Below are 22,009 nucleotides of genomic sequence, written 5' to 3'. Positions count from 1 at the left end.
AGGCTGGAGGGCAATGGCACAATCTCGGCTCACTGCAACCTCCGCCTCCCAGATTCAAGCAATTCTCCTTCCTCAGCCTCCCGAGCCGCTGGGATTACAGGCATGTGCCACCACGCCCTGTTAATTTTTTGTACTTTTAGTAGATATGGGGTTTCGTCATGCTGGCCTGGCTGGTCTCAAACTCCTGACCTCAGTTGATCTGCCTACCTCGGCCTCCCACAGTGCTGGGATTACAGGTGTGAGCCACCGCGCCTGGCACATTTCTTTTTCTTTTTTTTTTTTTTTTTTTAAGACAGTCTCACTCTATCGCCCAGGCTGGAGTGCAGTGTGGCACGATCTCGGCTCACTGCAACCTCTGCCACCCAGGTTCAAGCAGTTCTCCTGCCTCAGCCTCCCAAGTAGCTGGGATTACAGGACCCTGCCACCTGTTTTTCATTTTCTAATTGATCTGTTGTCATCTGTTCCCCTGCTCCGTGGGAGCAAATATTTTTGTCTGTTTGGTCCACTGTTGCATTGCTACTGCCTAAAATAATAGCAGGGACACAACAGAGGCTTAATATTGAGTCAATGTTCAAAGACTGTGGTTAATGGTGGAATAAACAAAACAAAACACATTACATTAAACAAAACACAGTCGTCCCTCAATACACACAGGGAATTGGTTCCAGCACTCCCTGGTATACCAAAATCTGCACATACTCAAAGCTTGTAGTCTGCCTTGCAGAACCCATGTATAGGCGGTTGCCCTCCATATACGTGGGTTTCTCATCCCACCAGTCTTTTCCGTCCACGTTTGGTTGAAAACTGTATGTCAGTGGGCCCTAGCCATGTGTTCAATGTACAGGGGCAGCTGTAATCCTTTCCTGAGGGACTTATTAAAGGTAGGGGCTAGGCTGGGTGTGGTGGCTCACGCCGGTAATCCCAGCATTTTGGGAGGCCGAGGCGGGTGGATCACAAGGTCAGGAGATCGAGACCATCCTGGCTAACACGGTGAAACCCCATCTCTACTAAAAATACAAAAAATTAGCCATGCGTGGTGGCGGGCGCCTGTAGTCCCAGCTACTTGGGAGGCTGAGGCAGGAGAATGGCGTGAACCTGGGAAGCGGAGCTTGCAGTGAGCTGAGATCACGCCACTGCACTCCAGCCTGGGCGACAAAGCGAGACTATGTCTCAAAAAAAAAAAAAAAAAGTGGTAGGTGCTAACCACATGCAGCTATGTAAGCCAAAATAAATTGAACGCTATTATAAATTCAGTTCCACTGTGCCACTGGCCATGTTTCAAGAGTTTGGTAGCAACATTGTGTCTGAAGGCTACAGTGCTGGACAGCACAGCCCGAGAACGCTGCCATCACTGTGGAAAGTTCTACTGGCCATGCAGTTAGAGCCTCTCATATGCTCTGTGCAGCGTCATCACAATGCCCGAGTGGGCAATGCCCACAGCCCTCACCTGGCCCAGCACCCCAGGGCCTACCCCACCGGCTTGTCGCTAAAGTGACCAGGGACACCCATCCTCCTTTTGGGAAGCATCTCATGGGACTGATGGTCCAAGGACAAAGCCACCAGGGAAACGCTGGCAGTGAGGACTGAAAAATAGCAGTGGTTCCCCTTTGGGTTGATCCATGCAGTGCCAGGCTCAGTGCTGGCACCCAACACCCCATCTCGCTCGAGGGAGGCACAATCGGCTGATCTCGTTTTACAGGGGAAACTGAGGCTGGGGACGGTCAGCGATCTACCCCAGGAAGCCCTGGCTGATTCTGACAGTGAGGACTTCCTGCCTCCCTCCCACCACCCTCCCAGGGGGCTGCAAGTGTTACCTGGAGCTCGCTCAGGGGACAATGGGGGTCGGGCCTCCACCTCCCTGGCAGGGGGCTCTGGAGACAGCAACATGGCCCCTTCCTGGCTCAGGCCTGCTTCCTCGGGGGGCTCCCTGGAGTCGGCTGGCTCTTCAACACCCACAGGCAAGGAGGGCTCGTCCAGCATGGGGGGCCGCTCCTCAGGGGCCGCAGCCTCAGTCTCGATGTCCACCTCCTCTTCCATGCCCAACGAGTCCACTGCCGGTGCCCCCGGGGCCAGAGCCGCTTCCTCCCCGTCCTGTTCAAAGTCCTCGGGGCCTGCAGAAGCCATGCTTTCCTCGGCCACCATCGCCTCCTCCTCCTCCTCTTCTTCCTCCTCTTCTCTGGCCACCACCTCCTCTTCATCCTCCGAGGATGAGGGCGAGGACTCGGAGCTTGACTCAAACTCAGAAGACTCGGAACTCTCACTGGACGACGTGGCTTCAGCCTTGGAGGTTACAATGCTCACTGTCTCCTCTGGATGGGGGACACAGACGAGGGGCTGCCTGAGGACCCGCTGTGCCCCAGCCCCACCCAGACCCCTCACCAATGGCCTCAAACTGGCGGCACCCAGGCTGAACATGGCCCTCAGATATGTGTGGGGCAGTGTTCACTAGGAGTCTTTTTTTTTCTTTTGAGTTTTGCTCTTGTTGCCCAGGCTGGAGTGCAGTGGCACGATCTCGGCTCACTGCAACCTCTGCCTCCTGGATTCAAGCAATTCTCCTGCCTCAGCCTCCCAGGTAGCTGGGATTACAGGTGCCCACCACCACGCCTGGCTATTTTTTGTATTTTTAGTAGAGATGGGGTTTCACCATGTTGGCCGGGCTGGTCTCGAACTCCTGACCTCAGGTGATCCACTCGCCTAGGCCTCTCAAAGTGCTGGGATTACAGGTGTAAGCCACTGCACCCGGCCAACTGCTTGTTATAAAGTGGTAATTCCAGCAGCATTTAGTACATTTGTAATGTTGCACCACCATCACCTCGATCTGGTCCCTAAGTATTTTTATCAGTTGAAAAGGAAGCCACATAGGCTGAGCAAGCCCCCCTGAACACCGGGCTCCCCAGCCCTAAGGACCACAGACCTGCTTTCTATCTCTATGGACATGCCATTATGTTCATGGCACTCCCTGAAGATGGAACCGTACGCCACCCTGTGTGTGTGTTTTAACAAGGTAAAGTCTCAAAAGCACAACATTTTGGCTCAAAAGTATTTCTGACAGTTACTCAGGCTCTGCTCCGGGGAAAGAGGGGCCCTGGGAGGGCCAGGTGGCCACGGCCTCCCTGCTCACCTTCATCTGAGTCCCCTTCGTCCTTCTCACTCGCCTCTGACAGAGCTGTGTCTTCGTCATCGTTCTCAGACTCGTCCCGGTCATCACTGTTGTCATCGTCGTCATCCTGGGGAAGAAGGAAGGGTGGGGACAGGTGAGCCGAAGGGTCTGGCCCTCGTCACCTGGCCCGGCCTCCTGAGGCTTCCTGGCCTGCTAGGCACCTTATCTGACGTGGATGAGGTTGAGGAGGAGGAGAGCTGGCTCCTGGGGACTTCCTCCTCCTCCTCCTCCGCCTCCTCTTCCTCCTCGGTGCTCTCCTGTTCCTCCTCCTTGTCAGAGGCCGAGGACGAGGGTGAGGTGGTTGAGGACCCCGAGGATGATGACGCTGATGAGGACGAGGACGCCGACAACGACTCCTTCTCATCCTCCTCCCCACCACTGTCCAGCTCCAGAGGCCGCGCCGGCCGCCGCCGCACACCTACGCCCTTGGGGTCCCGCTTGGCAAGCTCACAGGGGGTGTCTGCCATGTCCCGGTCTCGCTCTCGCTCGGACTCTGCAGGAAGGGAGGGAGTCAGAGCTGGGCTGGGGGGATGCAGAAGAAGGGGACTCCAGCACCCAGAGCACCAACCTTCATCTTCCTCATCCACAGAGGTCGAGGGCCGCAGCCGTTTCTGGTCGCCAGATGAGGTGGTGTCTGGTGGCTCCTTCCTCTTGACCTTGAAGGAGGGCAGGCGAATGGCGCCACGCAGCCCAATGCCCAGCCCCAGGCCCTCGTAGCCCAGGCCCTCGCCCTTGCCCCATGACTCCAGCAGGCACGAGGCGATGCGGTCCTTGGGCTTCGGCCTGTCCTCGTCCTTGTGCTCGCCCGACTTCACCGGGGTCAGCGAGGCCTGGGGTGGAGACAGGAGGGGACCGTCACCGCTTCTGGCACCACCAACCCTTGCAGGGAGCCCTCCCCGGGCTACCTGCCTTCCACTCGGCAGAAACAGCCACAAGTAACTGCATCCTCATTCCCTACACACCTGGCCACACTATGCCGTTACCCACGAGGCTCTCTAGAGCATCGCTATGCCTCGTACATCTCAATGTCCTCCCCTGTAAAATAGGACTACTGCAGCTGCCTTCCTTACAACAGTGGCCTTTGCACTTTGCAGACAATCCAAAAACTACACCATAGGGACACATCTGTGCAACACCACCTTCACAAGATAAGATTTACACTATCCCATTTTCTCTTCGCTTCCCATGCATTAAAAACAGGACCTACTGGCTTTATTTCACTGCTCACTAAGGGTTTGCCCCTGTGGTTCTGAAATGCTCTGCCTTCAAAGGGATGCTGTGAGAATTAACAAAACGAGCCACATGAAGAGCTTTGCAAGATGCAGGGCACATGAAGCCTGGTGGCTCTTTCTGTTCAAATTGTGAATGGAATAGCTATTAGCTGTTACTGTAGGGCCAGTATAATTTGGCTGAACCATAAAGAGCTGTGTATCAGTAATTTCAGGCGGTCATTCTAATTTTACTGCCCAGTTAAACGGATGACAAACAGGCTCTGACAGGTGCTGCTTACCTCTGCGGCAGAAAGCATGCATTTCCCAAAGCAGGCTCCAGGGAACACTCAAACCATAACCACGGTCGAGGGAGGGGAGCAGGGGATAATGGGGTGGAGGGGAGGGATTAAGGGGAATTTAAAGTATTCAAGAAAAAGTTCTTTCTTATGGAGAAAAGAAGTAATTTTAGATTATCTGTAAGATTGCAAACAGGCAAATAGTATGTTAAAAAGGAAAAAAGAGACCAGGCGTGGTGGCTCACATCTGTAATCCCAGCACTTTGGTAGGCTGAAGCAGGTGGATCGCTTGAGGTCAGGAGTTCGAGACCAGCCTGGCCAACATGGTGAAACCCCACCTCTACTAAAAATACAAAAGTCAGTCAGGCATGGTGGTGGGTGCCTATAGTCCCAGCTACTCAGGACACTGAGGCAGAAGAATCGCTTGAACTCAGGAGGTGGAGGCTGCAGAGGGCTGAGATCACGCCATTGCACTCCAGCCAGGGTGACAGAGTGACTCCATCTCCAGAAAAAAAAAAAAAAAAAAAAAGAAAAGGAAATAGTAAGTAGGCCAGGAGCGGTGGCTGACGCATATAATCCCAGCCCAAAAGGCAGAGGATCACTTGAGCCTAGGAGTTCAAGACCAGCCTGGGCAATGTGGTGAAACTCTGTTTTTATAGAAAAACACAAAAATTAGCTGGGTGTGGTGGTACATGCCTGTACTCCCAGCTACTTGGAGGCTGAGGTGAGAGGATCCCTTGAGCACAGGGAGGTTGACGGTGCAGTGAGCTATGATTGCGCCACTACACTCCAGCGTGGACGATACAGCGAGACCCTGTCTCAAAAAAACAAAAAAAGGAAAAAAGTGGTCCAAGACGGGGCTCTGTGTAAAAGGCGGCATGAGGGGAGGTGAGGGGAGTCAAGTTCAAAGGGAGTCACCGCTGTGAGCTGTCTGCGATGGTGGGGGCGGTCTGCACCAGCTATCCTGTGTACGGCCACTAGGCACCTGTGGCTCCTGAGCACTTGAAATGTGGCATGTACAAAGGAGGAGTTTTTAATTTTACTCTGTTTTAATTAATTTAAGTTAATTTACACTTTTATTTTTAGAGATGGGCTCTTACTATACTGCTCAGGCTGGTCTTGAACTCCTAGGCTCAAGCAATCCTCCCACCTCAGCCTCCCAAAGTGCTGGGATTAAAGGTGTAAGCCACCATGCCTGGCCACTAATTTAAATTCAAAGAGCCGCGTGCATCTAGTGGCTGCTGAAGTAGAGCACAGTTTGCAGAACTTTGAAAGTGGCCACATGAACTGGAGCTCCCATACTGGGGTCCACGGCAACGTTTCCAGTTAACAGTCTCAGGGAAAGAGGAGGTGCCCGGCTGGGGTCCTGCCCCCTCCACAGCCACCCTGCAGAGCCCTGCACCCACCCACCCACCTTGGCCATCCGCTCCTTCTTGTCCCACCACTCGTCGAAGGCCCGGAAAGCCACCACTTCCACCATCTTGCGGTTCAGGTCACGCTTCATGATGGCCTTGAGTTCTTTGAGGACCACCAGCAGGACGCCATCCACTGTGGCTTTGTGCGGGTCCTCCTGGCGTGGCATGTAGCCCGGTGGAGGCACTGACGGGTCAAACTTGGGCAGCGGTGGCCAGTGCTGCCCGCGGCCTGGGCCGGAGTTGCTCAGGGAGAAGGGGCCCCGGTAGGGCGGCAGGTTGACAAACTGGAGCCCAGCTGAGGCAGCGGCGGCCGCAGCGGCCATGAAGGGCGGGTAGGGGCAGGCGCCCTGGCCCGTCATCAGCCGGCTGAGCACCTGCGTTTGCATCTGGAAGGACATGGGCATGCCGCCCCACTGGCCACCCAGCACATGGCTCATGTCCACCTGCATCACCGGGAACAGGCCCGGCGGAAAGGGGGGCAGTGGTGGTAGGATGGGTGGGGGCGGGACTCCAGGTGGCGCTGGCAAGGGTGGTGGGGGCACTGTCACAGCAGGGTGAGCTGGAGGGGGTGGGGGCGGCGGTGGGGGCAGCGGTGGGGGCATGGGGAAGCCAGGCTGCGGTGGGGGTGGTGGTGGTGGTGGGGGCAGCGGGGGGAAGCCAGGTGGCGGGGGCAGCGGCAGGGTTGGGGCCAGCACAGAAGGGGCTGCCACGGCTGCCGCTCCTGGGGTCACCACCATGGGCTTGGGGCAGTCGGCGCTGGTGATGGGGGCCGAGGGCATCTCGTCATCCGAGATCTCCATGTCCTCGCCTGAGGACTGCTGGCCCTGCAGAGAGAGCAGGGAGAGACTGAGGTGAGTCTGGAAGGCCAAGCGGCTCTCGGAGTCCCCTCTGCAAGACTAGTGATCAGTGGCACTCCCAGCTGTGTGACCCAGTGCAAGCCATTCAGCCTCTCCAAGCCTCAGCTTCTTCATTTGCAAAATGGGCATCATAGTCCCTGCCTCGTGGAGTTACCACTAGAATTCATTCATTCATTCCAATTCAACAAACATTTGCTCAGTACCTGTGTGCCATGCACTGGTCTAGGTGCTGGGGACACAGAGGGGAAGAGGCAGGCAAACATCTTACTCTTGTGGAGCGGAGCCAGCAGGAAGAGGCAAAGGATGATGAGGGTGAAGATAGGAAACGTGAGGGAGAGAAAGAAGGCAGGGAGAGGGGTGGGGCACAGAGGATGAAACTGTTGCAATTTCAGAAATTCTGTTGCAACTTGTGTGCAAAAATAGTTGCCACTTCCATAGTGTCTGTTACATGCCAGGGCCCTTTCTAAACGCTCCATATTTATTAACTCAGCTAATCCTCAGAATAGTCCTATTTTCAACTCCATTTTTGCCCCACGAGGAAACTGGGGCACAGAGAATTTAAGTAACCTGCCCAAGGCCACACAGCCAAGAAGAGATGGAGCCTGCATTTGAACCAGGAAGTGGTTCTGCAGCCTGTGCTCTCAGTCAGCCTGCTGTCCTCACTCTGCGGCAGACGGCCAGGCAGGAAAGGTGACATTGGAGCGGGGGTTTAGCAGCACAAAGGCCCATAAACAGGAAGTGTGTTGTTATTTATTTTTCCTTGATTACTCTTTTCACCTAGTCTCGTGACTGCACAATCAGTATGGGCCCGCGTGGGGCTAAGCGCTGCAGACGGCTGTCTCATTTTTTATCCGAAAGATAACCTCACAGGGCGGGGGGCTCCGACCCATTTGACAGTTAGTAAACACACTCAGAGCCTCAGCCGTGGCCCCGCGGCACAGCCAGTCAGAAGGAGGGCTGGAGCCCAGGACCTGCCCAGTGCGGGGCTGCAGCTGGGATCCAGGGCGGTGGTGAGGGATGAATGTGGGAGGTGTCAAGGATGGGCGTGGGGCTTTAGGGAGCTGAGTGGACAGGAATTGGGCCTGGAATTGGGGTGGGGGGACCTTTGAAGGCTGAGGGGGAGTGGGGGTGGAGGTGGAGTCCGTGCAAGTTGCAAGATCAGAGGTCAGACTACAGGTGAGGAAGGCCTCAGAGGAAAACTGCAGGTAGCAGGATAGGAGGACGCAGACTACCCAAACTAAGGCAGCGGCAGGAAGCTCTGGACTTTACCAGGTCCCCTCTGTGCGCGCACACACACGCACACACACACACACACGCACGCACGCACACGCGCACGCACACACTCTCCTTCTCAGGATCCCCATGCACATCAAGAAGAGACAGGCGGGCTCGGGTGGATCCTCAGAGAGCACTCCCCAGATCAGTCCTGGACAGAGCCGAGCGCAGCGCGCCGCGGCACGCAGAGGGTTAACCCAGGCCGCCGCCGCCAGCCAATCACAGGGAGGCAGATCCTGCGCTCCAGCCCTGGCCGGCCCTGCCCCTCCCTCCGCCCAGCAGTCTCGGGGTGAGAAGCGGCAGGAATTTGCTGAGCACTGGGAGCCCAGCGGGTCTGGCGGTGCCTGGAGCATACTGTGCAGCACCTCACTTAAGCTAAGGTCCTGTGCTACAGGGACTCTTACAGGCCCATTTGGCAGATGACGAAACTGAGACTCAGGAAGGCAAAAGTGCCTTTTCCAGGGTCACATAACCAGTAAGTGACTTGGCAGGACTCAAGGACTTGAACCTGAACTTTTAACGACCAGCCACTGTTTAGAAGAAAACCCCCCCTGCACCCCCGGCTGGCCCCGCCTGCGCCGCTCCCCCACCTAGACTGGGACGGGGTCCAGCTCCCCGCACTGCGCTCGGCCGCAGAAAGCCCAGGCGCTATTCCCCGGCGCCAGCAGGGGGCGCCCGCGGGCCGGCCCGGAGCTTCCCGGCACTCGGCGGCTGCCTGCGCTGGCGGCCGGGCAGTTCCAGACCCCCCGCTCCCGGGGCCTCAGCCTGCCTTTCGCTCCAGCCACTCCGGGCCTCTCTGCCCTGGACCGTGGTCAGCATGGTAAACACTCCTCACGCCACGCAGCCTAGACGGAGCGGAGGAGAAGAGTGCCAGGGCCGGCGGCCCCCCTACAGCTGCACACCTGTCAACGCCCCCTGCCTGGACCCCTTGATGCCAGAAACCACTTCCCCAGAACTGCTTGGAGGCCCCCTGGAGCCCCAGCCACCTGCAGCACCCTCCCAGGCAAGCCAAGTTCCTCTCGTTCCTCCCTGATGCAGCCAGACCCGCCTAATCAAAGGGCCCAAGAAGGGGGCAGTCCTCCTCCCCTCCGCCCACAGGGACACAGAGCTCTGTCTAAGCCCCTGAGTGTCCATGCCCACCGGCAGGTGCCTGGACCGAGGAGGAGGAGTGGAGCCAAGGAAGATGACCTAACACCTTCCCAGGGGAACCTGGCACGTGGCACCCTCACCCCCAACTCCTGGGCGGGACTTCCTGAGGCTGGAGGTTTAGGCAACGAGACCCCGTGACCTGAGGAGGGTGGGGGATGGTCAACTTTGCCTGTTTCTGGCTACATGGCACCCCACCCCCACCCCAAGTTAGCTCTTAACTCCTTCATCCCTGGAGCCAGTGGGAGAAGAAGGGAAACTTCAGCACCCTCCCTGTCTGCCATGGTTTCCCCCTCTTCAGAGGGCACCAGGCTCTAGGAGACAGTGCTCCGGGGCTTCACCCCACTTAGCCCAGCACAGTATTCTGGCCAATCTCTCTCCTCCCCTCTGCCTGAGGGCTAGGACTCTCCCTGATCATTCCCAAGCCACGCAACAGACAAGGGGACCAAGAGCCATCCCCACAGCTCATACTCTCTGAACTCTCAGCAAACTCCTACCAAAGAGGCTCAGGCCAGAATTTATCCCTAGGAAAAGCTGACTTCTTACCTAACAAGGAAAGTATCAGAACTAACTAGGCCATGCTTTCCTTCTCTCCACGGCTGCTAGGGAGCTCATTGCCAAACCAATTGCTCAATCACAGCCCCTGGTGTTTTCTGCATCCCCTTTTTATTCTCTAAGTTCCACCTGTTATATTGGCTTTCCTAGCTCCACTGCTTCTGCATCTTAGCTAGTCATGCTAAATGCTTGAAGGGGGAAAGGGAGATACAAGATAGACAAAACCAGTCCCAGACAGATGGACAGACACGGTGGTACCTCATCCATCTTCTCTGAGGTCGGGGTTCTGTCTCCAACCAGGTCCAAGGCCACCTCAGCTGTCTGGCCCAGAAGCCCAGCAGGGTCCGGGGGGCCTGGCTCAGGTGGAGGCCGAGGCCCAAGGCCCAGGTCGAGTTCCTCATCCTCGTCGGAGTCTGGCAGGGGTGTTGGGCTGATGTCCTCCAGGCCGGTGCTGGAGGGGCGTGAGGAGGGGGGCGTGGGGCCCCGGAAGCCTGGCTGGGAGTTGGTGCCAAAGGGGGCCAGTGGGGAGAGCTGGGAGGAGGAGGAGGAGATGGGGCTGCCCTCCATCTGCAGCTCAGTGTCCGAGTCTGGCTCCCGCAGAAAGAGCAGCTTGGTGCGCTGCTCCTTCAGCAGCATCTCGATGCGCGAGTCCAGGCTGTCGTGGGGTTTCTCTGGCCCTGCAGGGGACGACTCCAGCGTGGGTGTGCCAGGGCTATCACAGGGCTCAGGACTCCAGCCAAAGGTGGGCCGGCCGCCCAGCTCCATGCTGTTGGTGTCAGGGGGCGGTGGGCCAGGTGGCGTGCCTGGCTTCTCCTTGGCCAGAGGCTCAGCAGGTGGCAGGGGTGGGGGCGCTGGTGCCCTCCGGAACTCCCCACTGTTGCGGGTCCCAAAGGCGGCTGTGGTGGTGGGCTCTTCTGGGGGTGGAGGGAAGTGAGCCACTGGGGTCTGATACGGAGAGAAAGCAGACTTGAATCCAGGAGCAGGGGTTGCTTGGGCGGGTGGTGGAGTGTGGGCAAATGTGGCTGAATCCTGTGGTTGAGCCTTGAAGGGGGGGCCGCTGCTGCCCCCAGTGCCGCCGACTGCTCCGAACGGGAGGTCCGAGGAACCCCGGAAGGCGGCTGTGGCCCCGACCACCGCAGCGACCGCGGGAGAATTGTGTACATAATGATGTTCGTGGCGGCGGTTGTAGGCGTCCGTGAACTTGCTCTCGTGGCGCCGGGCCTTGAACGTCACTGCGGGGTCCTGGCTGAAGAGGTATGAGGGTGTGGGCTGGCGGCTGGAGTAGCTGGAGTCCTGTGAGAAAGGGGTGCCCAGGCGTGGTGTGAGCGGGGTGCCCTGTCCATAGGAGTTGGGTGTGTCCAGGCGGCAGCTGGAGTAAGCTGTGTCCTGGGAGAAGGGTGTCCCACCACTATTGGGGGTGACAGAGGAGGAGCCGGAGCCACAGCCTGCAGACAGGCCTCCATCCTTGAGGCGCTTCAGGGCATCCGACAGCTAAGGAGAGACAGAGATATGAGACCACTGGGGGAAAACGTGCAATGGAACAGGGCTGTTTTCCCTTCTCACTCTGGCTGCTGGGAAGCTCAGAGCCAAACTGCTCTAGAACTGCCGCATAAGGAATGGAAGTGGGGGAGATTGAGGAGGAGTGTCAGGATGGTACTAACTTTTTCTCTAATCTTAGGGGTAGCCAAATATGTTCAGGGAACCTTGAGGGTTTTTCCTAATTCCAGAGGAGCCAGAGAAAAGAGAAGACCGTAACATCTTGGTTTAGGCTGGGATTTTCTTTTTGCCTCAGGCTGTCAGAAATCAAAGACCTTCCAGGCAGGATTATGACCAAGAACTACAATCTTGTGCACGAGAGGATGGCCAAGGGCTTTGTCCTCCTAGCCACCCAATGTTTTAGGATTTAAAGTGATAAACAGAGGCCAGGCATCGTGGCTCATGCCTGTAATCCCAGCACTTTGGGAGGCCGAGGCGGGTGGATCACTTGAGGTCAGGAGTTCCAGACCAGCCTGGCCAACATGGTGAAACCCCACCTCTACTAACCAAAAATACAAAAATTAGCCAGGTGTGGTGGCGTGTGCCTGTAATCCCAGCTACTCAGGAGGCTGAAGCAAGAGAATCACTTGAGCCCAGGAGGTGGAGGTTGCAGTGAGCCGAGATCGCACCACTGCACTCCAGCCTGGGGAAAGAGCGAGACTCTGTCTCAAAAAAATAAATAAAACAAAAATAAAGTGATGAACAGGCCAGTGACAGCTAGTCAGCCTGATGCCAGGGAGGAGCTCGCATGAGTCTCGCCCCACGCGAGAGTTGTCCCTGTGTCCTGGAAGGCAGTGGTTTGGAAGGAGTCAGTCTTGCTCTGGAAGGCAGGGCATGAACTCTGGTTTCTGGGTTTAGGGATAGTGGCATGCCCAGGACACCAGACACTAAGGACCCGGGAAACAGCAATGTTTGGCATCAACGTGGAAAAGCGGGCCCAGCAGGCTCTGGGTCTGTGGGAATCACAGCCTGTGCTGGGGAGGGGAAAAGCCGCAGGAAACAGAACCAATCCCATGGAGCCCCACTGCAGGAGCGCTTGGAAAAATGGGGCTCTAGGCCCTGCTCCCAATTGTGGGGGGCGTGGCCAGGCTTCACACCCTCCTAGGCCTTGGTCTCCAAAGCTGGAGAGAGTGAGGTAGGGGTAGGCTGGGGGTCCCATCAGAGAGTTAGTGAGGCTTTCCAGAGGTGGGGGGCACATCAGAGAGCTGGCAATGGGGCAGACTGATGGCCATAAACCCACCTGCAGGGTCTCATTCACGATTGGAGAGACAGCGTCCAGCTCGCCCACTGGGAGGGTCTGGGGGGTGTATCGGCCAGTGACCAACAGTTCATAGAACCGCATTCGGGTTTCCCCTGTAGATGGGCAGGAAAGGGGGAACTCAGTGAGGTTCCAGGATGGGGCAGCCCCAACAAGGATTCCAACCTGTGTGGCACCCTGGTGGGTCCCTTGTGCCCGAGACCCCAGTCCTAGGGAGGCTGTGTGGCCCTGAGTTCCCACCCCTCTGCACCGCACTCAGGGTCCCCACCTCCAACAAAGCTGCTGAGCTGCACCATTTTTCTGATCCTGAGATCCAGAAGCTAATGTCTCCTGGGGCTGAGACTCCCCCAAACCCAAACCTAGAGGTGCCACCTGCGACGCCAAGCCCTCCTCACCCCTGCATTACCTGGGCCATGGCACCCACAGAGCCACGTCTTCCCCTTTCTGCTCAATACCCAGGGGCTTGCAGTAAGAGGAGGGGAAGCCCGTGACACAGAAGCCAGAGTTTGTTAAATATCTGGGGCCAGGTGAGCAGTAGAGTTTGCAACACGCTCTAGTAGCACATTACTGTGAACTCCACAGGCCCTGACCAGGCCGAGGGCCCCAGGGTGGCCTGGGAACTACCTTGGACTTGAACCCTCCACCCCTCAGCAGAAGGAGGCTTTTATAGACCAGGGCCCAGGGGTTATTGATATTTATAGAGCCTCAGAGGCAGCTGCTTACATATGCAAAAAAGACACGTTCCTGGAGCTACATTTTACTGGTCTCTTTCTTGAAATACAAACTTAGTTGGCAGTCTCTGAGGACTTTTGTGTTTTCTTTCTTTTTTTTTTTTTTTTTTTTTTACAGAAATGAAATTTTGTTGAGACCTGGCTGCTCCTTAAAATGTGGGCACATGATAGGGAAGGGGGTGCCACGTTCAATTCAATTATCAGGGAGAAATCGTGCTGCAGCCACCCAAGGTCCTCACTGCCCCCGCAACCCCCAGAGACTGAGAAGCTAGGGAAAGGGGTGGGAGGGACTGTGGACTGGACAGAAAAAGAGGGCTGTGCCCTGAGAGGAGAAACAGAACCGGGCACAGGCTCAGCAAGTGTGCGTGGAATAACCGCCACCACCCCCGGCACCAGCTTAGAGCTCGGTCAATACATTTTAATCATTAAACGCAAAAAAAGAAAAGTTCTGATTTTCCTGCCTTGGGTTTAGTGTGTCCCAAGTTGTCCCTGAACCCCATGCTCACAAAATTCCTGGAAGCTGCACTTTTGCCCTCCCAGGCAGGGTTTCCCAGGGAACCCTGGTGGGCTAGGGACCGAATGACATCTCCCCACAAGCTGGCTGGCCCTCAAAGCACTCAGCACCTTCTTTTATAGGTGGGAGCTTCCCTAAAGAGGCCTCAGGCACACTCTGGGGAATGCCCTCGAGTCCTGCAAGCCCCTTGGTCCTGCAGGGGCCTCCGAAGACCCACAGGGTGGGAGGTATGGCCTCCCCAGCCAGCTCCAGAGATCACCCAGCTGATTCCAGAGCAGGGGAGGTGTTGCGGTCTCTTTAAGAGAGAGGAGGGAAGACATAGTGTCAACCCTTGAGCACCCAGAGCCTCCCGCCTGGCTCTTCCCAGCTCTGCTCAACCCCGGCGGCTCTGTGGAGAACCTTATCAATGAAACAACACTCCTGGCCCCAGATTGGCTGCCACTTCCAGGGGGGAAGGGGCGGCAAGGGAGGTGGGGGGACACCCTGGATCCTTAGAGGACTCTCTTTTTAGTTTTCAGACCTTCTCTTGATGTATTTAAAGGCATCCTAGTGGCACTCCCTCAGTCCCCCACAAGTAAACAAACTGCCTCCTCCCCTAACACAGGCAACACTGGGGACTGTCTAAACCCAGGCCACCAGGGCTCAGAGAGGGGGCCCGCGGGGGTGTCAGCGGTGGGGAAGCCTCCGGGTGGTCCCTAGGGGTGCGGTGGCCAAGGACCGGCACATTTGGTAAATTACAGACTGTCTCCTAGCAACAGACAACACATTTAGCTCCACGCGACTCTACCCTCAGGAGGGGGCTAAGAAAATAAATAAGGTTGTGGGGGGATCCCAAGGAAGAGTGAGGGGGGTCCTCCCCACGCTGCAGGAGGGGCGGGGAGGGAAAGGGTCGGGCTGACAGGTCTCCCCACGCTCCTCCCCTGCCGGGCTCACCTTTGGTGTCCAGCTCCACGTGGATAATGTTGCCCATGACGGAAGTGCTGTGCAAGTGCTGAACGGCATCCTTGGCTCCCCTGACCGTGGCAAAGACCACCTTGGCGATGCCCAGGTGCTTCTTGGTCTTGGGGTTGTACAAAATCTCCACCTCCTCCACCTCCCCATACTTCTTGCACATGTCCCTCAGGAAGTTTTCACGGATGTTATCATTCAGCTTGGCAAATGTCACCTGCTTCGGAGGCACCGGGCCCACGTAGAACTCATCGATCTGGCAGGGGCCGAGGGGGAAGGGAGTTTGGAGCACGTTTAAACCTAAGGGAAAACACAACAATCCCCCCCACCCCGCCCGCAACTCGCCCGTCCGTTGAAAACAATAAACGGTAAAAAAACTAAAAAAAAAAAAAAAATTTTTTTTTGGAAAAAAAAAAATGCAGGCGGGCGGGCCCGGGAAGCGGAGGATTAAATCGTTTGGAACGTGGAAGTCCTCTGGGTTCGGAAGGAAAGGGGAAAAAGAAACAGTTTCTCTTTCCCCACCCCCCTTTCTGGCCTCCTCTTCCTGCTGCCGGGACAGGGGCGACCCCTCAGGCTTAAGAAGTTGTCCTTCAGTGGGCTGGCGAGAGGGGAGGGTCTCGGAGCCAAGCCCCCGGGCGGACTGGAGCCCCCCGCGGGGCGTGCAGGACACTGTATCTGCGCCGTGATTACAGTTTCACCCAGTGTTATTTTGTTTTCAGTAGCTGAGAGGGGACAACCTCTCGCCAGCGCTCTACCCCTCCCCGCCAAAACTTCCCTGGCCCCGGACGGCGGGAACTGGGAATCCGGCTGGGCTCGGTCAGGACTGGCGTTATTTTCGAACTCGGGGAGGTGGGGGAGGGACGGCGGGGCAGTGGGGAGAGGTCTTACCTTGAATTTGGGCACCGACAGCTCCAGCTCCTTGTTTTTGGTCCAGATCCCGACGACCCGGGGATCTTCGACAATTTCCACCGGGCGGTTGCTGGACATCTGTGGGGAGAAATTGGGGGGCTGGGATGAGAGGGCTGGTCCCCCTCCCCATGGGCAGACAGACCCCTTTCTCCAGGCACTTGTCAAACTCCAGGGCTGGGGCCCCGTCTGACAGTTGGCCGGGGTGTCGGGCGGGGGGTCCCTGGCCGCTAGGCGCGTCTCCCCGGACACGACGGGGGGCACGGCTGGGGGGGGGGCGCGCCGGCTACTCACCGCCAGGCTGAAATGCTGCCCATCGTAGCGGTACAGTTTATGATGCCCCTTTTTCAGAGCCGGGTCAATCATCAACTTGTAACTTCTCCAATGGTGGTTCCTCCTCTCGCCCGAAGGGCCGGGCTGCGGCGGGGGCTGCTGGTGGTGGTGGTGGGGGGGGTGACTGTTCTCCATGCCGTTAACCCAACCTGAAAACCAGCAAGTTGTTGTCGTCTCCGCCGCGGCGGCGGCGGCGGCCGCTTCTACACACACGCGAAAGAATCCAATCGGCAGGCCCCCACCCCCTCCCACCTTGCCAGCGCGCCCCGAAAGGAGCTGTCTCGCTGGCTCCCCCCAAAACAAGAATGGAGCGAGAGAATAACCCTTCCGGGAGAATTACGCGCCCGCCCGCTCGGCCACCGTCTCGGGGCGGCAGCGAGGGGCTCCCGGGGGTCCCCGGGGCGGGCTGGCGGGGCCCGTGGACGCCCGGAGGACACGGGCTCCGGCCCATGGTGCCCGCCCGGCCGCCCGGCGTGGCGCTCGCCGCTCGCTCGGCCCGGCTCTGGCGCGGGGCTGGCGGCAGGGCCTGGCGGCGCCGCCGCCCGCCCGCCCGCTCGGGCCAGGGCCGGGGCCGGGGGCTTGGGCCGCCCGGCTGCCGACCGCGGCCTCTCCCTCCCCGAGCCGCGCTTACATCCCCGCCGGGCGCCGGCCTCCCTGCGCCGCCAGCCAGTACATGGTGTCCCCCGAGGGAGCCGAGGCCGGGGCGGCCGGACCGGGAGCTAGGAAGGGGGGGCGCCGCCGCCGCGGCTGCCGGGCCCGGAGCTGCTGCCGCTGCCGCCGCCGCTGCTGCTGCTGCTGCCCGGGAGGCGGCTGGCGGCGGAGGCTCGGCTCCCAGTAGCCGCACATCCCACAATACACCGCTAAGGAGCCCGACCCGAGCGCTCACCCTCCTCCTCTTCCTCCTCCTCCTCCTCTTCCTCCTCCCCTCTCCTTCCTCGCCGCTTCCCCAGGCACTCTCCCGGCAGCGGCAGCTGCGCCGCCAAAGCCCCGGGCCCCAGCGGCCCCCCACCCCTCACTCGCGCGCTCCCACACTGCCTCCCCCTCCCCGGGGGAAGGCCTTTTAATTTATTTATTCTTCTGGGACTGGGGTGGGGGTCTTGGCTGGCGGGGGAGGGGGGTCTCCCCGGGCTCTACCTCCCGCGGCCGGGACTACCCTCAGAGCCGCGACCGCCGCGGCGTGCGTCCCGGGCCTGCAAAACTGTTTCCAAACTGCCCGGGCCGGAGGCGGGCGCGCGGGGACCCGGGGAGATGGTTGGGGTCTGGGGGGCCGAGGGTGTGTGTGGACGCTGGGAGCCGCGGGGGAAAGCCGGCGTCGACTCAGAGGAGTTGCAATCGAGGTATCTGTGCTCCGGCTTCCTCCTCCGACCCGCGACCCCCTCCCCGGAGCTGAGCTGGGGAAGGGAGACCAGGGTTCACCACGTTAGCATTCGCATTCCTGGGAGGATGCAGCCCTCGCCTGGACCTGGGCGATAGAAGCCTTCTTCTGTTTTTATTTTTGGAGGGGAGCGCCCTGTAATTGTCCTGAACACATGCTTCCCCCCCTTCCTCCAGCCACCCGCGGAGGAGAGAGTCCCCCTTTTTTGCATTTATCTTTTCCTTCCCCTTTCTTTATTAAAGGTCCGGGAGTGGCGGCGGCCAATCAGCGCGCGGCTTCCATTTTGTGAGTTCAACTCCGAGGCTCCCGGGCTTCGCGAGGACGCGTTTGCAGCCCCCTCTGCCGCTCCTCTCTGGCGGCCGAGGCGCAGAAGCTGCCTCGCCGGGGCTCGGAACTGGTGTAGCTCATATTGGGGCTCTTTTCGGGGTTTGTAATTTGGCCGTGGGTAGGTAATTGGCTGGAGCAGGGCGGCAGGGCGCGGCAGCCAATCAGCGCGCGGCTTCTATAGGGCTTGAGTTATTAGACGCTGATCTCAAAACATCCTTCATCAGACACGAAGGAGAGGCCAACAGATGAGGGAAGCCATTTTTCTGCAATGGAATTAAATGGCCAAGTGGGTTTTTCCTTTGTTGCAAATGGGGAATGTTTTTCCTTTGACTCTACCATCCAATTCAGGACGTCTCAGTGTGTTTAACATTTGTCAGCAGGCCCAAGGACTCACAGTTGGAAGACTGGAGAAGACTTTTTAAAAAGATCTGGATTTTTCCTTATGACTTGGAATCCATCTTTGTCTTGTATAACTAGGTCATAGCACACCATTCATGTCAGCAGTTAACAGTTTTGAATTCCAAAAAAACCTAAGTAAATGACATATTTTGTTTTCCTCTTTTTGTTCTATGGGTGGGTGGGGGGAGCTTGGAGCTGTCTTAATCTGTATTCTCTTGACTGAACAATAAATTTTTAAATATATCTAGTTTCCTCTATTAAACACTTAAACCTGGCCATCTTATTAACTCCTTCTCTCTTTTTAACAAGGTAATGTTTTAAATGTATATAGCTTTAGGACTAGCGAAATGGCAGCAACAAAAAATTGTGAGCAGTTGTTACTCTTAGTTTTTAAAAAATCTTTTACATTGTAAGTACCCAATCCATTCTGTCCTGACGCAGTAGTTTTTATGTTAATGTTGCTGAGATGTCCTTAATTTTCCGAACCTTCATCTGCATGTATGTCTTTGTCTCTCTTGTCTAATATAAGCCAGTTAAGATGCTTGAGACGATCTTGCTTTATAAAGCTAAGGTTCTAGCTTTATGCTTTTGAAAATGTTTACAGCAGTAAATGCTAGTCAGCTTTCTTCCCCGTAGTTTGTACACTTTCTTTGAAAATCGATCTATTTGAAGAAAAACAGCCCTGTTTTTCTCGTCTTTGTTGTTGGGGGTTGGGGGAAGCTGGTGGGTGAGGGAAAGGAAGACCTTTTCTTTGTGTAGAGAGACTAAAGCCGTCACAGGAAACTAGATTAAAACTGGAAAACAAGTCCTAGCTGGTTCCAGCAAACACCAGCGTTAAGTGGGGGGTATTTTCTATGGTGGTTGGGCGGCTGGTGCGTCTTTTGCCTTTTGTTTGATTTGACTGTATTTTCGCCTTTTGTCTCTTAATGACGATCACACCATTGCTATATCCAGAGCAGTAAACAGTCCTCAGCGAAGCCGCCTTTTTGCCTACCCAACCCTGGAAAGTTTGCAGAAGTGGAAGGAGCAGAACGTGAGGGTGTAACTTACAAAAAGGTAACAAGAACAAAGACACCACCATAACCCCCAAATTTCCCAACTAAATCAAAAAATATATATGTTTTTACAATAACGTCTCCAAAACCACCGCCCAGCTTGATCTTCTAGACTCCATGGCACCGGGCTGAGCGGGTAAGTAAGAAAGATAAAAAGTGCCTTTTGCCCCTTCGAGGAAAACCTTTTGCAGGCCAAGCAAGGGCTGCAAGTGTTTGGGAGCTGAGGGGAGAAGGAGGATTCTGGAGCATTGTATTTGGCAGCCGGAGCGGGCAGTGGGCGGGGGGTTGGGACACGAAGGGCTCTTCGGACCCCTGTGCCTCTTCTGCCCCAAGGGCGAGAAGACGGGCTTCGCAGCGACCCTCGGGGGTCCATGGAGCCGCCTGCCTTCGCCCCCCTCGCTCTTCCCAGGTCTGAACCTGGATGGGGTGAAGAAATTGAAGTGCTTTGGAGACGGGTGGCTTAAAACACTAGGGAGCCTCATCGCCCAGCCTTGGGCCCACTTTCCTTTCGATCGTGAGGATTCCGCACCCCGAAGCCGGCTTCTCGGGGCTCCGGGGCGCGCCTGCGCTGGCAACGCGAAGGAGGACAAAAGGCCGGCGTCCATGTTGGCACCATGACGCAGCATCTCCGCCCGCAGCCCGGCGCTCCTGTCCTCCCGGCCGCGCTCGCTCCTCCTCCCAAACACCAGTTTTCTTTACAGGCTTCAAGCCCGTCGCGGCTGGGCTGGGCTGGGCTGGCAGGCGGGCCCAGCCGGGCAGGGCTGCGGTGATAATGGCGGCGGCTCTCTTTCCTTCCTTCCTCCTTTCCTCCGTCCCCCCGGTCGTGGGGAGCCCGGAGCAGGAGGTGGGCCCGCGGCCAGGTCGGGCCCCGAGAGCCCGCGGGGCGCAGCGCTGGCGACCGGGCCTCGGGGGCCGTTTCGGGGGCCGTGGGCCTCGGGGGCGTCGCGCGCCGCGCCTCCCGCGCTCGCCTCAGCCGGGCGCGGCGGCCTGATGGGCGCCATTTCGCGCGCTGCCCGTGGCTGGGGCGGTGGCGGCCGCCGCGCGCCAGGCGGGAGGAGCGGCCGGGGGAGGGGGCTGGGCGACCCGGAGGCCCGCGCGGGCACCAGGAGGCCTCGCCCCGAACCGCTTCCCCCTTTCCTTTGTCCCGCGCGGGCGCCCGCAGCCGAGGGCCACGGGGTCGGCGGGGCTTCGAGGCCGCCCCGGGTCCCACGGGCTCCTCCGGAAGCCGCGGCCCGGCCTGGCCCTGACCCCAGGCCGCCCCCCGCTGCCCACCCGGCTCTGGGCGCCCGGGTCCGACCTCCCAGTCGCCCTTTGAGAGCCGAGCCAGCGCGGGGCGGGGGGTCGCCCCTTTTGTCCTCAGTCAGGGCGGGAGGCCCTTGGGGTGGCCGCAGACGCCTCGTTGGGCAGCCCTCCAGCCCAGCTCTCCCGGCAGGAGGTGGGGGAAGCCTGGGAAAGCGGAGGGGGGCCCCCGGGATCCCCCGAGGCGCGGGGCTCCCGGCGAAGCCTCAGATCTCCGGCCCTTCCCGGGGAGGGTGCGGGCGGGGCGGGCCTTTGGAAATGCAGATGAGCCGCCGCCCGGGTCGGGGTTGAACCTTCTGACTCAGCCACCCCCGGCCGCCCGGGTCGCTGGGGGAGGGGCGGCGTCTGGGGTGCTCCCTTTCAGCCCCGGAGCCCCTGTCCGCTGTGCATTCGGCCGGTCACATCTCTCTCCCCCCACGCCCTGATCCGCCCTCCACCTTCCTCTCCTCCAGGTTCTGGGCCGGAGAAGGGGCGACGTTCGGGCACCCCCCGAATGGACAATCTTTCCTTCTGTCGACGGCAGGGGCAGGCCTAGTTTGACTCTGACAGTCCTCCCACTAAGGTAGGTGTGAGTCCTTGCTCAGACCGTGAGGGAGATTTGGGGGGATCTGGCCTGCAGCCCAGGGAGGTCCGAACCCCAAACCCGCCGGGCTGGTTCTGCGGCCCCGCCCCCACCCCCAGCTGCGAGCGCGTAGGGCCGCCTGCTGGGCCGCCGGGGCCATCCATCCCCGCCTGTCAGCTTCTGTTGGTAGGCATTTGGGGCGTGCAATTCTCTGCCGAATTTAGCAGCATACGAGAGGATCTACTTGCAAGTATTTCCCAGTTGTGTGTTCTTCGGCGGGGGAAGGGCCCTGGGTGCCGCCTACTTCTGAAAGACACAGGTCACTGCCAGAAAGCCCAACTGTGCTGTGGCCTCCCCTCCAGCCGCCCCCGTGGGGCATGTGGGGTGACAGTGTGAGCCGTCCTCTGTCTGGCTGCTAGGGAGGCAAAGAACAGAGACCCGAGGTTCTGGCCAGCTTTCTCTATGAAAGGGCCTTCCTTGACGCTTCTCCACTTTCCTGGGATTGTTTTCTTCTCCAGTCCCTAAATGGGCACGCCTGTATATAAACCTTGTTTCTAGAACCAGACAAAGCTGGATTTGAAACCTGGTGAGCCATTGAACAGCTATGGCCTTGCGTAAGCGGCATAGTCTCCAAGCCTGTTTCTCCATCTCCGAAAACAGGGCTAGATCAGTGGTTCTTAGTCTGGAACCGGCATCAGAATCACACCCGAAGGGGGACTCACTGAAAATGGACCACGGGGCCTGGTGCCCAAGTGTCTCATTCAGTGGGTTGGTCCTTAGGACTGGCATTTCTAACAGGTTCCCAGGTGAGGTGAGGCTGATGCTGTGGTCTGGGAACACATTTTGAGACC

General features: G+C 58.1%; 1 protein-coding gene across 2 annotated transcripts in view; it reads right to left on the bottom strand.

The window, feature by feature from the left end:
- The window catches only part of SETD1B (SET domain containing 1B, histone lysine methyltransferase), a 28,005-nt gene extending 10,895 nt beyond the window's left edge, over positions 1-17,110 (bottom strand). The window contains exons 1-11 of one of the 2 annotated variants that reach the window (XM_024256438.3): positions 17,028-17,110; positions 16,103-16,290; positions 15,791-15,889; positions 14,888-15,158; positions 12,692-12,804; positions 10,174-11,406; positions 6,082-6,906; positions 3,729-3,990; positions 3,322-3,653; positions 3,122-3,227; positions 1,815-2,309 (exon numbers count right to left, since the gene is read on the bottom strand). In XM_024256438.3, the coding sequence (XP_024112206.2) occupies positions 1,815-2,309; positions 3,122-3,227; positions 3,322-3,653; positions 3,729-3,990; positions 6,082-6,906; positions 10,174-11,406; positions 12,692-12,804; positions 14,888-15,158; positions 15,791-15,889; positions 16,103-16,276 (3,910 nt within the window). In that variant the 5' untranslated portion in view covers positions 16,277-16,290; positions 17,028-17,110. Of the gene's footprint in view, positions 1-1,814; positions 2,310-3,121; positions 3,228-3,321; positions 3,654-3,728; positions 3,991-6,081; positions 6,907-10,173; positions 11,407-12,691; positions 12,805-14,887; positions 15,159-15,790; positions 15,890-16,102; positions 16,291-16,772; positions 16,999-17,027 lie in introns of those variants that run through there. The other variant, XM_054528338.2, reaches the window with a different exon arrangement.
- Positions 17,111-22,009: the final 4,899 nt, after the last annotated feature.

The sequence above is a fragment of the Pongo abelii genome, chromosome 10 (assembly GCF_028885655.2).
Source record: "Pongo abelii isolate AG06213 chromosome 10, NHGRI_mPonAbe1-v2.0_pri, whole genome shotgun sequence".
NCBI classification, from domain to species: Eukaryota; Metazoa; Chordata; class Mammalia; order Primates; family Hominidae; genus Pongo; species Pongo abelii.
Note: the sequence above shows the minus strand (reverse complement) of the source record. Positions and strands in the feature narration are given on the sequence as shown.